Genomic DNA, 13,661 nt, shown 5'->3' with positions numbered 1-13,661 from the left:
AGTATTTAAACCTATTATGGTATTTCTAAATGTTATAATGTATTAGTAGGTATTCAATTTGACAGCGATTAATATCCTTTCAGATCCAGTTTTATAATTATAAGTATACATTCCAAGTATAAATTGATTATGCACTAAAATTTTAATGTTTTTAAAGGCACTATCATCATCTGTGATTTATTATTTGACAGTATTTGAAGGTACTTAAGCCTTAGGTTACATAGATTGTAACTGTTTTATTTTGTGATTTCAATGTGATTATTATTGTATTATTGTTTTGACATATTTTAATGTTGTGAATCAATGTTAAACACATCACCATTATACAATGTCATTAACATTATTAAATAAATTGTGTGTTAAAAAGTTGTGTTTTATTTCAAACTAAAATAAAAAGAGCTAGGTATCTTTAATTTGATGTTTTATTATTGGTTTTACAACAGGTCAGTTTTGACCATTGGTCATAGTAATCATTACTGAAGATATTAGTAATTAGCTTAATTTTTTGGATTTGTTTATTACAATATCTTTTTTCTTATTACAAAAATTGAAGTTTTTACTTATTCTATCTTATTATTATCACAAGTTAGGGCAGTGGAACAAATAGAAAATATTTTTAGACCTGATACCTACATTTTAATAAACATTATTAGACATAATACATAAAATAATAAACTTGTACTACTTACTTTTTTCACATGGACAAAAAAGTTCCAAAGCTTCACCAAATAGTCGTTAAGATTATGAGTTCACTTAAAAAAACCTAAATCATAAGATTATTGGACGTGAATTACTGAACTTAATATTTCTTGATCGTTTTTCTAATAAGGGCCATCCGCTGTTTGTGTGCCTCTGTGACAGCTGCTCTCTTGTACGGTCGCAGCTCATCGTTACCGAAGCCTGGTATCCACATGTTCCACTGTCTCTCTGTAATTACAAACATTCAGAATGGATAAACTTTGATTAAATTAACCTACACTAGTACCTAAACTATTTTGAAAAGTTTACAGACCACATGATAGCCTAAAAACTAGAGTGAACTAATTGCATTCACACAATGTGACAGTAAAATACACAAGAAAGAAGCATAAAACCTATTAATTCCTTTTTCAACCAAACACAAACCTCATTCTATTCTTGAGTGAGTTGCAATACAGAGAAAACTTTATCCTTACCTAAATGTAACTGTACGTCTTTCAGCTCAACAGACGGAGCATGCCTATGTTTAGCCATCGCACAAGCTGCATTCAGTGTGGTGTCGATGAAGTCATCGGCCAACTGTAGCAGCATCTCTTCAACTTCTTCATCGAGCTGCACTGTTGGGTCCACTTCGCGAACTAATTCTTGCAGACGCGGTCTACTGAGCAACTGCAAATGTTTTGTGCTTTAAAATTCATTGAGCTTTTTGAGAAACAATTACAATTTGGGAAGATAATTCTATAAGTGCCTTTTAAAGGAAGGTCAATGCACAAAATGTATGTCAGGCCCAACGGAACTCAATGATGCAAAAGGGGGTTGTAAAAGTAAAAAAACTACACAAGTTATGGTGAATAAGTACTTAGCAAATTCCATGATTATCTACAATATAATAATACCATGATAATATTACAGTCATACATTTTAAGTGCCAAAAAATACTGGTGATTTTGATTTTTTTTATTTTCCTTTTTAAAAATTAGGGTAAAATGATAAATTTAATAAGTATTCTTGTGTGTAAATCTACAATAAAATACCATGATATTACAGTCGTAGGTACACTAATTTTCTTTAGCGAGAAAGGATTGGTTGTAGTACCGCCAAGTTCGCCAAAATATTTACCTGAGTAGTTTGATCGCCTCCTCCACTCTGGCCGATCTTAGAACCAACTTGAGCCTGAGTTCCCATCGGGCTGTGCTGAGAAGGAGACCCTTGAAGAGACGCAGACTGCAGTTGTGGGCTTTGCAACGGATTGTTCACGTACTGAATGGCACCCTGATTTATAGTTCCAATTGTAGGCATGTTCGCACCTTGGCCTAATGAATTACTAGACATTATCGTTAATTAGCAGGTATTTAGTAATTGTTTTTATGGTATTTATTATTTTTGTGGAGTCAACACGAAAAATACACGTGATTAATTGTCATTGTCACAACAAATGACATTGACAATCAAGAAGGCAACTGTTAGAAAATAACACTAGTGATGCTCTAAGATTCCCCCATAGAGTAACTTGTATAGATTCCCCCATAGAGTAACTTGTATAGATTCCCCCCAATATCGTGATCTCAATAAATCGATTGTAGTACTGATTCCAATTAACATGGAATCAATTTTTTTTTCAAAAAGACCTAACGTTTTATTAAAATTAATGTTTATCCAAGCCTCTAATCCATATCTGTATGTATTACTTTTCTCTATGATATCTGTGAATCAAGCCAAGCTTTTGTTACAAGGCCCAAGGGTATGCTACTTAATGCCACAAAGGCCTAAGCAGAAAAAAAGGGGAAATAAATAAAGTTTTATGAAATAAAATTTATTCAGTCAATATGATCAATATCATCGTCAATCAGTGATGATGTGTCTGAAAAATCATCGTCCTCTATAAACTTGTCAAATGATATTTTATTGGTTTGGTAATGCGACATAAATACTTTTAGGGCATTCCTGATATCCCAACTTTCAATTCTCAGCCGTCTGAAATAAGAAAGAACACACATAATAAGTATTGCATATGACTCCAACAAGAATACAAGTAAATAAACACAACAGTAACTCCACACAATGGTACAACAACCCCTTTTATGGTAGCGCCAAGTTAGCGTCATCTACATTTTGACGGCACACTTTCAGGAACGGATCCGGACCGAAAGCAGCTAGCTGCCGATAGTATGATGCACGACTGGACTGTATTTCTTAAGTTTTTTGGAATCTTTTAACATGGAGTGTAACTTACGCTTCCGCCTCAGACTTCTTCAGATGCGTGATGTGCATGAACGCTTTGATAACAGCCTCCGATTCGTCGGGGTCTGGGTATATCAGGCATAAGTCGTTCAAATTCCTGATAGGATTCTGGAAAATAAAAAAAATGGCACCATTAGTAATCGAAAATATCTAAATAACTATTGCCCATTTTTTTATATGTAGCAATATAGCAAGTAAAATTGTGAAGTTCGTCAGTGAGTTTTTAAATAAACAACTTGAAAAAATCGCCAAAAAGACTGCCTAAGGCGGGAATTGAATTCACGAATTTCCGTCAGTGAGATTATAATTTAACGGTAGGTTATGTTACATTGTAAAAAATACTTGAACCAATAACTTTAAATTGATACTGATGGAGTTTACAATCTTACGGTGGCATAATACTCATGTTTTTACCTGAAAGCAAGCCTTAATTACATCTTTGCTTGCCCACGTCACGCTGAATATTTCGTTCGTAATAAAATACGAATACTTCGACTTCACAACTTCAACTTTGAACACGAAGGACCTCCGGAACTGGTAGTAACGGTAGTCTGGCTGTTTGATTGACTTGTGGTTTTCTTCCCTGTATACTCCATCGACTATAAGGAATAGTGATTTGTTCTGAAAAGAAAAAATCTGTGAGACTTAACAATTAAATGCACTCAAAAGGTAATTAAAATTTAAGATTTTATATTTTTTTAGTCATATTTTCGATCAATTTTGCACTATATTGATTATTGTTTCTTTTTGACTCAACTAAACATTGCACTATATTGAAATATGCACTATATTGCCAATATTTTGAAATATAGTGCATTTTTCTTATCGTAGGGATAGGGAGGCCTATGCTGACACTGCTGGAAGTAGAATTCTAGATAATAAACTTGTTGTCGTATCAACAATTATTTTTTATTCGAAAACATAACTTATTACAGCCACATAAGATGCTAGAGTCAACCTTGGCGTCCGTGTTACGTACATTATGTAAAGTGACGTCAATAGTGAAGCTAGTAGGGTCATGCTGACACGGCGGCAGGTTGGCGAGCTGGTTCACGACCGCTTGCCGACCGCGGTATATCTTTTGGTTGTATAATGTAAACCGTCGCTTCTGCGGGTTTAGTATATTGCGCGTGCATTGACCATATTGCGGGATTTCTTGCTCTTCGTCCTCTGGAATGAAGAAAAAATGAATTCATTTTTTTTCTTATCTCTGAAATTAAATTCTTCATCAGTTGATATTTTTTTATTCAAGGAGTATCTCGCAGTTTAACCAAGTGATGATATTTTATTATTTTTACTGTTCACAGGCAGGCTTTTTGAGACAACTGATAGTTTTTAAAATAACTTGAAAAAATTGAACTGCCTAAGGTGGAAATCGAACGCATGACCTTTCGCTTGCAAGGGGACTGGTCTTCTGTTGAATTGCTTTTGGATTTTTGGGATTTTGAAACCTTTTTCACTTCTTCTTTAACTTGTTTAAATAAAAATTATGTTTGAGATGTGGATAATAAATACCTGTGAAATTTGACATCATAGTCAGAGCAGCTGCAATATCATAGAAGGAATCAATTTTCCTGTTGGATTTGTCATCGTAATAAGTGAAGTAAAGGGCCAGAAACTTTTCCACCACCATTTTGGTTTTCTTGTCTGGTGTAGACAAGTAGTTCCTGAAGAAAGGAAAACTCCATCCGTGTTGATTCACTTTAATGCCATCCTGAAAAATGTTTTTTTTTTACGAAGAAATCAAATATTGTTCATACCATTTTACTTTGAGACTTAAACTCATAGCAGACTTATCAACTCGAAAAGGGATCAACACCGTATCGCCTTTCGCGCACCGCACCGACCGTGCTATCGACCAATGAAATTCATCATTCAGATTTCTGACGCGCCATGCCTGTTTCAATTTTTTGTAAACTTCGCACCCAGATTGCGGGCTCTGTGGCACGCGTTCCAGAAATCTCTCGCACTCCGCATGCGGATCCTATCGACGAATGAAAACGGTTCCCTGAATGCGGGCTCTGTGGCATTGCGTTCCAGAAATCTCCCGCACGCCGCATGCGGACCCTATCGACTAGTGAAATTGCGCCATAATTTTTAGTGATGAAATATGAAATGAGAAGTAAAATACTTGAAATCTTGAAATTATTTTCTAGGAAATAGTTTCAGTCACTGTAGTATACAGATACTTACTAATTCTGACAATCTTGGGAATTTTATTGCAATATTTTTGATATATTCAATTGAATCTATGTCTTCACAGAGCGGATTCCCTTCCAGCCATAACTTTTCGATTTTGCTACTTATCCTGAACAACTCTTGCAGTGACGGTATCTAGAACAAAAATAAAGTTTTTTTTAAGTTTTATTTTTAATTTACATAATTATTACATTTTTTTTTTTACAGAAAAGTACTGTCTAAAAATGTTTCTACTCACATTATTATTACTTAAATTGATGGAAGTGAGGTCACCTTTGATGAAGAAGTTTAAAATATCCAATGGTACTTGACTGTAAAAATAAAAAAATAGATTACAATACACTTATGGGACATGGCAGCCTCTACTGGGAAGGTAAATGATTTATTATTTCTTGTTTCTGAGTTAATTGGTCCAAGCCAGTAGTCTAAACTTCATACCTTAAATTATTCTCACTCAAAATCAGTGACTTTGTGTCCCTTCCCATTCTTAACATTAATATTTTGAAATGTGACAGCAGTGTTATTTTGTAGAAACTTATTTTCTTTTCCACAAATTCTGAAAGAAATAAAATGAGTAGTCAGTGCATAATTCATTCAGGTTTTGATTAAGTACCTAATTAATAAAAAAAATATTGAAACAACAAATCACCTATGTTTTTGACTTACCAGGGTCATTACAGAAGTTAGAAAGATCTAACTCGCATTTTTCACTAAATCTACGACTGACCACACCACAGACAATATCCTCTATAGTCACAGTGTTCTGAAAGCAGTCTACAGAGTTTTTATCGTTAAACAATATATCTACGTTAAACATGTTCCGTTGGAACGGAAACATAAAATCAACTTTAATCAGCCTCAGTATAAGACCAAGACTGCTTGTATAAAAGGAGGTGATTTCACTCTGTGATGAGAACATGACTGGTATTATAGCGGTGTTACAATACTCGCTGAGCGTGTCAAATAGCTGTGCTTCTGTGCCACTCCAATTGTGTACCTGGAATTGGATATTTCGTATTTAATTACAATTATTGAAACTACTGTAAAATTTGTATAACATTTGAAGAAGTGATCAGTAGTAACAGTTCATTGTAGTTGAAAACGACATGAGCGATATTGGGGTATAGGGAAAGCAAGGGAACGTTTTAGGTGCTCTTTCTTATCATCAGTCAGTTCATGCAAAGGAAGGAAATAGTAATTACCATAACTTTATGAAAGGAATACTTTGCAGCTTCATCTTCTCTTGATAGACAGTTCTCGATATATTCGACGAATGATGCATTTGCTGTCACTCTATTTAACAAAGATCTTCTGTAATGTTCTAGTTGAGTTCTTTTTGTAGCCATTTTATGCGGATCTAACTTCTATATAGGTTTTTAGGTTATAATATCCCCATAAAACTAAAGTTTTATTTCAATGAATATGTGTACCAATAAATTCAGTCAGAGTAGCTTAAATGAAGTTAGGGACTTTATTTAAATTATTGAAAATTGTTTTGAAGGTGTAAATTACACAACAAACACCAAACAAATCAGACAAAACAAATCATTTTTTTTTATCTCGATTTGACATTTTTTTTTAATCACAGATTAGAAAAAAAAATTAAAGCATAGTTGACATAGGTGGAAAAGATATAAACCGGTAAGAACTAATCAAATCACAACACTAATTTTGACAGCAACCTAATCAAACGTTCAAATAATAAAATTTTACACTACGAATTGTGACGAATTGGAAGAGAATTTCAAGCAATTTTATAAAATTACTGCTAAGAAATAATTAACTTCGTAGTTTAATTAACTCTTTGATACCAAAAATGAAAACTGTTGTAGGAAAAATTTGTAAAATTTTACTATTTGTGTTAGTTTTTATGAGCGTCATATCACATGTTGTTCTTGGTCAATCTTCACCAAAGAAATTGCAAATTGGAGTGAAGAAACGTCCTACCGAATGCCCTATTAAGAGTAGAAAGGGAGATCTACTACATATGCATTACACGGTAAATAAATTAAATACATTATTTGCCATTTTCCATGAATATTTGCATTCAATAATTCTTAACTATTCAATACTTTATGAGTGACGTGTTCTGAACATTAAACTTATTTTACCTTCGGAAGTTGCTTCTGTAAAGCTTTCTTCTTTCTAATTTGTTTTTACTTTTGGAAACATCATCAACATTATAACTTATACCTACTATCAGAACTGTTCTAAATATCATTTATGTGCAAATTCCAGGGCACATTAGAGGATGGCACTGAGTTCGACAGTTCAATTCCTAGAGGAAACCCTCTTACATTCACATTAGGCTCCGGTCAAGTCATCAGAGGCTGGGACCAAGGCCTCATGGGAATGTGCGAAGGAGAGCAAAGAAAGCTGGTGATCCCTCCAGAACTGGCGTACGGAGAAGCTGGAGCGCCACCGAAAATACCAAAGTCTGCAACTCTCACTTTCCATGTAGACCTTGTGAAGATTGAAAGAAAAGATGAACTGTAAATAAAAAAAAAACCATTACACAATGGTAGCCATTGAATGAACAAATATAGGTATTAGGTACATCCATAAGTTATTGAATTTGTTCAATTTACATTGTTAAAGTATTTTAACTTATGAAAGATGCAGTCATCATGAGATTTCATGTAATAAGTTTTTTATTTGAATACATTCCAATGTGTGAAAGCATGATGTTTTATTGTATTACCTTACTAATCTTACTATGCACCGATACTGCACATACAAAGACCTATCATTAATGCTATAATAAAACTTGGTGAATCTCTGCTAGGTACTAGTAGATGCAAAATGGAATAAAAAACTGAGTGCCATAATTTAAAAAAACAGCACCTTCGTGGGGACAACGGGACCTTTCTAGCGATGAATAAAATTAAATCTTTATACAGGAGGTGGAGGAGGCTATACATTTTTGTTTTACAAATTCCCAGTTGCCCCCAAACCTGTGAGGGGGCGATGACCAAGGGGACAACTGGGAATAACAGGTTTTTAGTAATTTTAACAAAATTTATAATTTTTTGTCGCACTGGAACACGTTACAAAACCGGAAATATCTGTCAATGTCACCGCAATGTCAAAAAAAAATTTGATGTACAGCAGTGCGGAATAAAAACAATCCACGTAATTTTGAATTAACTCTTGAAACCGGACGTGAATGACTAATTTCGAAGATTTCTAAATATTCCAAAGTGGCACCATTATGGTGAAGATCATATTCCTCCACCCCGATTTGGGGATCGGCGGTGCAGAGCGCCTCGTGCTGGATGCTGCATTGGCTTTCAAGAAAAAGGGCCATGAAGTGGCTTTTTACACGAATCACCACGATCCTACGCATTGTTTTGCCGAAACTAGAGATGGGACGTTCCCAGTGAGCGTTATCGGCGACTGGATTCCGCGATCTATATTCGGGAGGTTCAAAGCGGCATGTGCTTACGCTCGTATGGTCTACGCGGCAATTTACATGGCGTGGTACGTGATACCGGTTGAAGAGCCGACTCTAATATTCTGTGATCTGATATCTCTGTGCATTCCATTTCTGAAGATGGCCCATGGACCTTTTCGAGTTGTATTCTATTGCCACCACCCTGATAAACTACTTACTTCTGATGGTGGAATTCTCAAGAAGATTTATAGAGCTCCTCTGAACTGGTTGGAAGAGTTCACAACGGCCCGAGCTGACAAAGTCCTGGTCAACAGCAAATATACAGCCAGGGTTTACCAAGATGCGTTTCAGAAGATCAAGGACATTCCTGACATTTGCTATCCATCTATAAACACTGAGTTTTTCAAAATGACTCAACCAATGCCTTTGAAAGAAGTGGTACCTGTAGGTACAGATAAGTTTATATTTTTGTCAATAAATAGGTATGAGAGGAAGAAGAATTTACAGCTTGCATTGAGAGCCTTGGAGTACTTGAAACATAACCTAAGTGAGGCTGACTGGAATCGTGTGCATTTGATAATGGCAGGAGGTTTTGACCCAATCAACCTGGAGAACATGGAACATTTCATTGAACTGACCGACCTTGCTGCTGAACTTGACATTGAAGATAAAGTGACGTTCATGAAGTCTCCAAAAGACGTAGAAAAGGTTTCTCTGCTTTACAACTGCAAAGCATTGGTCTACACACCGTCTAATGAACATTTTGGTATCGTACCGTTGGAAGCTATGTACTACAGTAAACCAGTCATTGCAGTCAACAGTGGAGGCCCAACTGAAACTATTGTGAATGACGTCACCGGTTTCTTATGTTCACCGAACAGCGAGTCATTTGCAAGTGCAATGAAGAGGTTAATACTGAATCCAGATCTGGTTGAGAGATTGGGTGAAGCTGGCCGTAAAAGATTCGAGACAAAGTTTTCCTTTGATGCATTCACTGAACAACTTGATGGTATTTTGACAAGGGAAAGGCAAATCATTTCTGAAGTGCGTGCGATTGAGTATGAGCAGAGAAAGCGTAAATAGCATAACGCCGACGCTCCAACAATATGTGATATTGTTTGAGTGTTTTACCAAAGAATGTTAATGTAACGGAAAATGTACAGGACGATAAGAGTGAAGTCACTAGAAATAATTTGACTGATTGGTTGGATAACTGTAATTCATTTCTCTTTGATCATTTATGCCTTATGCATTTGTATAGAATCTATTAGCATTTCAGTCTACTAAGCAATTTGTCAATGTAATTAATAGAGCTTAAGATTTCATAAATATTGCATTAATTACTAACAGAATAATTTAGAAACTTAGCTATAATAATATGTTTATGTATCTGGTTTTCTCTGTTCTCTTGCATTTGTGATAGCATTTTCTCTGAACTTGTAGTTTATAACTTATCTGTTTGGTGTAAATATTCTCAAATGTTGTAAGTACGAGGGCTGCACTAAAAGTATCGGGAATGGAATATTTCCACTGTTCCTGTCATATTAAAATCTATTTAATTGCAAACTCCAGGGTTTTTAAAATCGTATACCATTTATTTATTTAAAAAAAGATTCACGGTCGTATCACAAGGTCTTGTCAAACTTATTTAGTCGTTGAGAAAATGGAATTGACTCGAGAAAATTCAAGAGCGATGATTTATTATGACTTTTGAAGTGGTTTAACACAAAAACAGTGTGTTGACCGGATGATTTCTGCATTTGGTAATGAAGCCCCATCCAAAACCACAATTTATCGTTGGTTTCCTGAATTTCAACGTGGACGTGTCAAGTTCAGTGATGATCCCCGTCAAGGTCGTCCAAAAACTGCAGTCAACTAAGAAAACGTTGATGCTGTGCGTAAGCTGATTGAAGAAGATCGACATGTGATGTACCGCGAAATTCAGGCAACTTTAGACATTGGCATGAGTCAAATACAAATAATCTTGCATGAACAATTAGGTGTAAAAAAGTTGTTTTCCCGATGGATACCGCATTCGCTCTGTGAAGAGCAAAAAGCGGCTCGCGTTACTTGGTGCGTCAGAACTCTCGGGAGATTACATGCAGGATCCTCAAATGCTGTATACAACATCGTATCAGGTGACGAATCCTGGATATACGCGTACGAACCCGAAACAAAAAACCAGTCACGAGTTTGGGTGTTCGAAAATGAATTAAAGCCAACAAAAATTGTTCGTTCACGGAGTGTTGCAAAAAAAATGGTGGCCACGTTTGTCTCCAAAACCGGCCATGTTGCGACTATTCCTCTTGGGGGACAAAGAACGGTTAATGCAGATTAGTATGCTAGCATTTGTTTGCCACAGGTCGTTTCTGAACTCCGTAAAGAGAACTGCAACCGCCGCATCATCCTCCATCACGACAATGCGAGTTCTCACACCGCGCACTGAACAAAAGAGTTTTTAGAGCAAGAAAACATAGAATTATTAGTCCATCCGCCGTACAGCCCCGACCTAAGCCCTAATGATTTCTATACTTTCCCTAAAATAAAGAATAAATTGCGTGGTCAGAGATTTTCATCACCTGAAGAAGCTGTGGACGCCTACAAAACGGTCATTTAATGATTGGTTTCGTGTATGGAAAAAATGTGTCAAATTTCGCGGAGAATACTTTAAAAAGCAATAAATACATTTTTAAATAGTAATGTTGTTTCACTTCCTTGATTCCCGAAATTTTCAGTGCCGCCCTCGTAGTAGTGAATTGAAGTTTATTACACCAAAATGAATGTATCACTTTCATTTTGGTGAAACTTTAAGCAGAATACTTGTTAGACTAAAGGGTATAAGTACTTGTATGTTGTTAGTGTTTAAAGTAAGAAAATAAAAAAGCCCCATTGACTATTTTTGTTAAAAATGCTTTGAAAAATTGTTGTATTGTATTGACTACAAAAGTGTAGCTGTCTATGTATTTTTAATACATAAATAAAGATTTATTCGGAATAATGACTATTATTAAATAAATAGGATTACATATTTAATATAAAAGATTTTTTAATAACAATAATTTATTGCATAAAAATATGATATTACTCAAGTAAGGTCTTATCTATATTGTCATATACTTTCTCTATATTTTCCTGTGGTAAAGGATCCATGATTTCAAACTGCAGGTCATATTGTTGGTCAAGCCCCATGTAACTGTCGCTCAATATGTAGATTGTATAAATTATACGACCTGAAAAAAAAAGTGTGATTGATTAGTGAATTTATTTCGACATGGCTAATATTTTTTGTTAAATAGATCAAAAATCTGCAATTAAAAAAAGTCGGCTGGGCATTTTACTTTTATTTATTTTCTTTTATTGTTGTGTATCGCGAGTCGCCCAAGTACGATTTACGATTGAACAATGTTGTGTTGTCGAGGAATCGAATATGCTTTCCCCCCTCCTCCTCATCAGTAATGGATTTATAGATGTCACCGTAAAATTGTGAATTCCGTCAGATTATAATCTGACGTAGTTAAATTACAATCTAACCTAACCTAACCCACTGTTACTTTACAATCTAACGCGTTATATTATAAACTCACAGAGTTCACTATTTCACGTTGACATAGAGATATCAATATCGATTTAAATCGGCAATATTTTACATTTCTCTCAATAACTAATTAATCCACTGTGTAGACTATCCATAAATTGCATTGCCCCAAGAACACTATTGTTTAAAATCACTACACTACAGATTTTGTGTTAACACTACAACTAAAACTGATCCTTACCTCTCTGCGAAGGAGTGCAGAACGTGATCTGAGCGGTGCCCCTAGCCGGTAGTCGCTTCAAGGCGTGCAATTCACCATACTCCACGGTGCCGAGGGTAGCGAACCATCCTTCGTTCTTCCCGCGCGGGAACCGCGGGCAAATCACGTTGTTCGGGTTGCCGCCGCGGCGTTGCATTTCGAGGAGTAAGGTGTATTCCTGTAGGAGAAATAGTAAAATTTTAGAAAATAATACGTTGTACTTCTTTATAGCCGTTTTAGACAGTGAATGTCTTGTCTTTGTCGCTTACTGCTTCTGTCCAAATGTTGATTATAATATGATGAAAAGGAAGTGTTTTAATTGTTTTTTTTTTATGAATGAGTGGATTAAACTTATCTGAATTATTTTTGTTTTCAAATTCCTTTAGGACATAGGTAGTAAAGAAAGAATAACACAAATGGAAACATGGGCAAAAGGTAATGAAATCATACAGAGTTTATATTGCAAATAATGAAATAACACGGATGGGTAAAGGTTAATAATTTTAATTAGCATCCGGACATAGTTATGACTAATTAATGTTATGATAATAATAATGACTTCATGACTTCGAGAATAATAATCTAATCAATAAATATGATAATATCTCTCTATCTGGGGGCACGGCAGTGCCCCCACCAAGTCGAGCAAAAAAGCGGCACGGCCGTACCATCCTTTTCTCGAAGCAATTCAGGCCATTTTCGACCGCCTGTAACTTCGTTGTGGATAAAACTAGAAGGCTGAATTTTCATTAGCTATGCAGGCATTGTAAAGACACGGTATATTTAAAATTTCATTCAATTTGAACCAGTAGTTTAAGAATTATAACGGGTCAAAGTTACTTAATTTTGTCACTCACTGACTGACTCACCGATCATCAAAACTCTAAGGCACTTCTAGCAGACCTAGAAGCTTCAAATTTGGAATATAAGTAGTGTTTGGTGTATGAATCAAGGAAAAACTAAAATATTTGGGGGCACGGTAGTGCAACCGCCAAGTCGAGTAAAATTTTTCAATTTCGGTCCAGTTTTCTAGATACATAACTGCTGTCTACAAAATACAAAAAGAAATGAGATCCCATCAAAAACAATACTTGTCAAAAAAACCAAGTCTCGCAACTCAGTTGTTCTACGGTAAAAAGTTGTGAGATCCATGTAATACCAAGTCCAGGCCAGGAAATCTTTAACGTTTTACATAAATATATTGACTTGGCCATCGCATGAAAACACGTGTAAATTAAATTATTTAGTGCGATGGCCAAGTCAATATATTTATGTAAAACGTTAAAGATTTCCTGGCCTGGACTTGGTATTACCATGGATCTCACAACTTTTTA

At 35.3% G+C, this 13,661-nt stretch overlaps 6 protein-coding genes across 6 annotated transcripts in view; 3 read left to right on the top strand and 3 right to left on the bottom strand.

The window, feature by feature from the left end:
- LOC114357485 (uncharacterized) overlaps nucleotides 1-296 on the top strand; it is an 11,460-nt gene extending 11,164 nt beyond the window's left edge. The window contains exon 3 of the mRNA XM_028311101.1: nucleotides 1-296. This exon is cut by the window's left edge and continues 1,588 nt beyond it. The gene's annotated coding sequence lies outside the window, so the exon portion shown is untranslated.
- Nucleotides 297-467: 171 nt separating this feature from the next.
- Taf12 (TATA-box binding protein associated factor 12) lies at nucleotides 468-2,170 on the bottom strand. Its single transcript, XM_028311100.1, has 3 exons — nucleotides 1,819-2,170; nucleotides 1,176-1,368; nucleotides 468-927 (listed from the first exon to the last, which is right to left on the bottom strand). Exons 1-3 carry the CDS (start codon nucleotides 2,029-2,031, stop codon nucleotides 800-802), a joined length of 534 nt encoding a protein of 177 aa, XP_028166901.1. The 5' UTR covers nucleotides 2,032-2,170; the 3' UTR covers nucleotides 468-799.
- Nucleotides 2,171-2,491: 321 nt separating this feature from the next.
- Nucleotides 2,492-6,685, bottom strand: LOC114357493 (nuclear RNA export factor 1). Its single transcript, XM_028311109.1, has 10 exons — nucleotides 6,342-6,685; nucleotides 5,806-6,136; nucleotides 5,578-5,695; nucleotides 5,378-5,450; nucleotides 5,134-5,274; nucleotides 4,456-4,654; nucleotides 3,920-4,110; nucleotides 3,355-3,561; nucleotides 2,933-3,048; nucleotides 2,492-2,673 (listed from the first exon to the last, which is right to left on the bottom strand). Exons 1-10 carry the CDS (start codon nucleotides 6,483-6,485, stop codon nucleotides 2,517-2,519), a joined length of 1,677 nt encoding a protein of 558 aa, XP_028166910.1. The 5' UTR covers nucleotides 6,486-6,685; the 3' UTR covers nucleotides 2,492-2,516.
- A 151-nt stretch (nucleotides 6,686-6,836) lies between these two features.
- On the top strand, nucleotides 6,837-7,653 carry LOC114357486 (peptidyl-prolyl cis-trans isomerase FKBP2). Its single transcript, XM_028311102.1, has 2 exons — nucleotides 6,837-7,138; nucleotides 7,378-7,653. The coding sequence occupies exons 1-2, from the start codon at nucleotides 6,956-6,958 to the stop codon at nucleotides 7,633-7,635; spliced, it is 441 nt and encodes a 146-aa protein (XP_028166903.1). The 5' UTR covers nucleotides 6,837-6,955; the 3' UTR covers nucleotides 7,636-7,653.
- Nucleotides 7,654-8,163: 510 nt separating this feature from the next.
- On the top strand, nucleotides 8,164-11,502 carry Alg2 (alpha-1,3/1,6-mannosyltransferase Alg2). Its single transcript, XM_028311103.1, has 2 exons — nucleotides 8,164-10,020; nucleotides 11,279-11,502. Exon 1 carries the CDS (start codon nucleotides 8,351-8,353, stop codon nucleotides 9,614-9,616), a length of 1,266 nt encoding a protein of 421 aa, XP_028166904.1. The 5' UTR covers nucleotides 8,164-8,350; the 3' UTR covers nucleotides 9,617-10,020; nucleotides 11,279-11,502.
- obe (activating signal cointegrator 1 complex subunit obelus) overlaps nucleotides 8,732-13,661 on the bottom strand; it is a 47,359-nt gene continuing 42,429 nt past the window's right edge. The window contains exons 37-39 of the mRNA XM_028311105.1: nucleotides 12,310-12,505; nucleotides 11,279-11,763; nucleotides 8,732-10,020 (exon numbers count right to left, since the gene is read on the bottom strand). Coding sequence (XP_028166906.1) covers nucleotides 11,615-11,763; nucleotides 12,310-12,505 — 345 coding nt within the window. The 3' untranslated portion in view covers nucleotides 8,732-10,020; nucleotides 11,279-11,614. The remainder of the gene's footprint in view (nucleotides 10,021-11,278; nucleotides 11,764-12,309; nucleotides 12,506-13,661) is intronic.

This window comes from Ostrinia furnacalis, unplaced genomic scaffold (assembly GCF_004193835.3).
Source record: "Ostrinia furnacalis isolate ACB-3 unplaced genomic scaffold, ASM419383v2 OfSCF3175, whole genome shotgun sequence".
Classification (NCBI taxonomy): Eukaryota; Metazoa; Arthropoda; class Insecta; order Lepidoptera; family Crambidae; genus Ostrinia; species Ostrinia furnacalis.
Note: the sequence above shows the minus strand (reverse complement) of the source record. Positions and strands in the feature narration are given on the sequence as shown.

Excerpts from the sequence above, each read along its gene's own strand:
- Taf12 (XM_028311100.1), bottom strand. The coding sequence starts at position 2,031 with ATGTCTAGTAATTCATTAGGCCAAGGTGCGAACATGCCTACAATTGGA. Across the intron at positions 1,369-1,818 it reads GAGGCGATCAAACTACTCAG|TTGCTCAGTAGACCGCGTCT; the intron begins GTAAATATTTTG and ends AAACATTTGCAG. Across the intron at positions 928-1,175 it reads AGACGTACAGTTACATTTAG|AGAGACAGTGGAACATGTGG; the intron begins GTAAGGATAAAG and ends TTGTAATTACAG.
- LOC114357493 (XM_028311109.1), bottom strand. The coding sequence starts at position 6,485 with ATGGCTACAAAAAGAACTCAACTAGAACATTACAGAAGATCTTTGTTA. Across the intron at positions 3,562-3,919 it reads TTGACGTCACTTTACATAAT|AACAAATCACTATTCCTTAT; the intron begins GTACGTAACACG and ends TTTTCTTTTCAG. Across the intron at positions 3,049-3,354 it reads TAATTAAGGCTTGCTTTCAG|AATCCTATCAGGAATTTGAA; the intron begins GTAAAAACATGA and ends TTTATTTTCCAG.
- LOC114357486 (XM_028311102.1), top strand. The coding sequence starts at position 6,956 with ATGAAAACTGTTGTAGGAAAAATTTGTAAAATTTTACTATTTGTGTTA. Across the intron at positions 7,139-7,377 it reads TACTACATATGCATTACACG|GGCACATTAGAGGATGGCAC; the intron begins GTAAATAAATTA and ends TGCAAATTCCAG.
- Alg2 (XM_028311103.1), top strand. The coding sequence starts at position 8,351 with ATGGTGAAGATCATATTCCTCCACCCCGATTTGGGGATCGGCGGTGCA.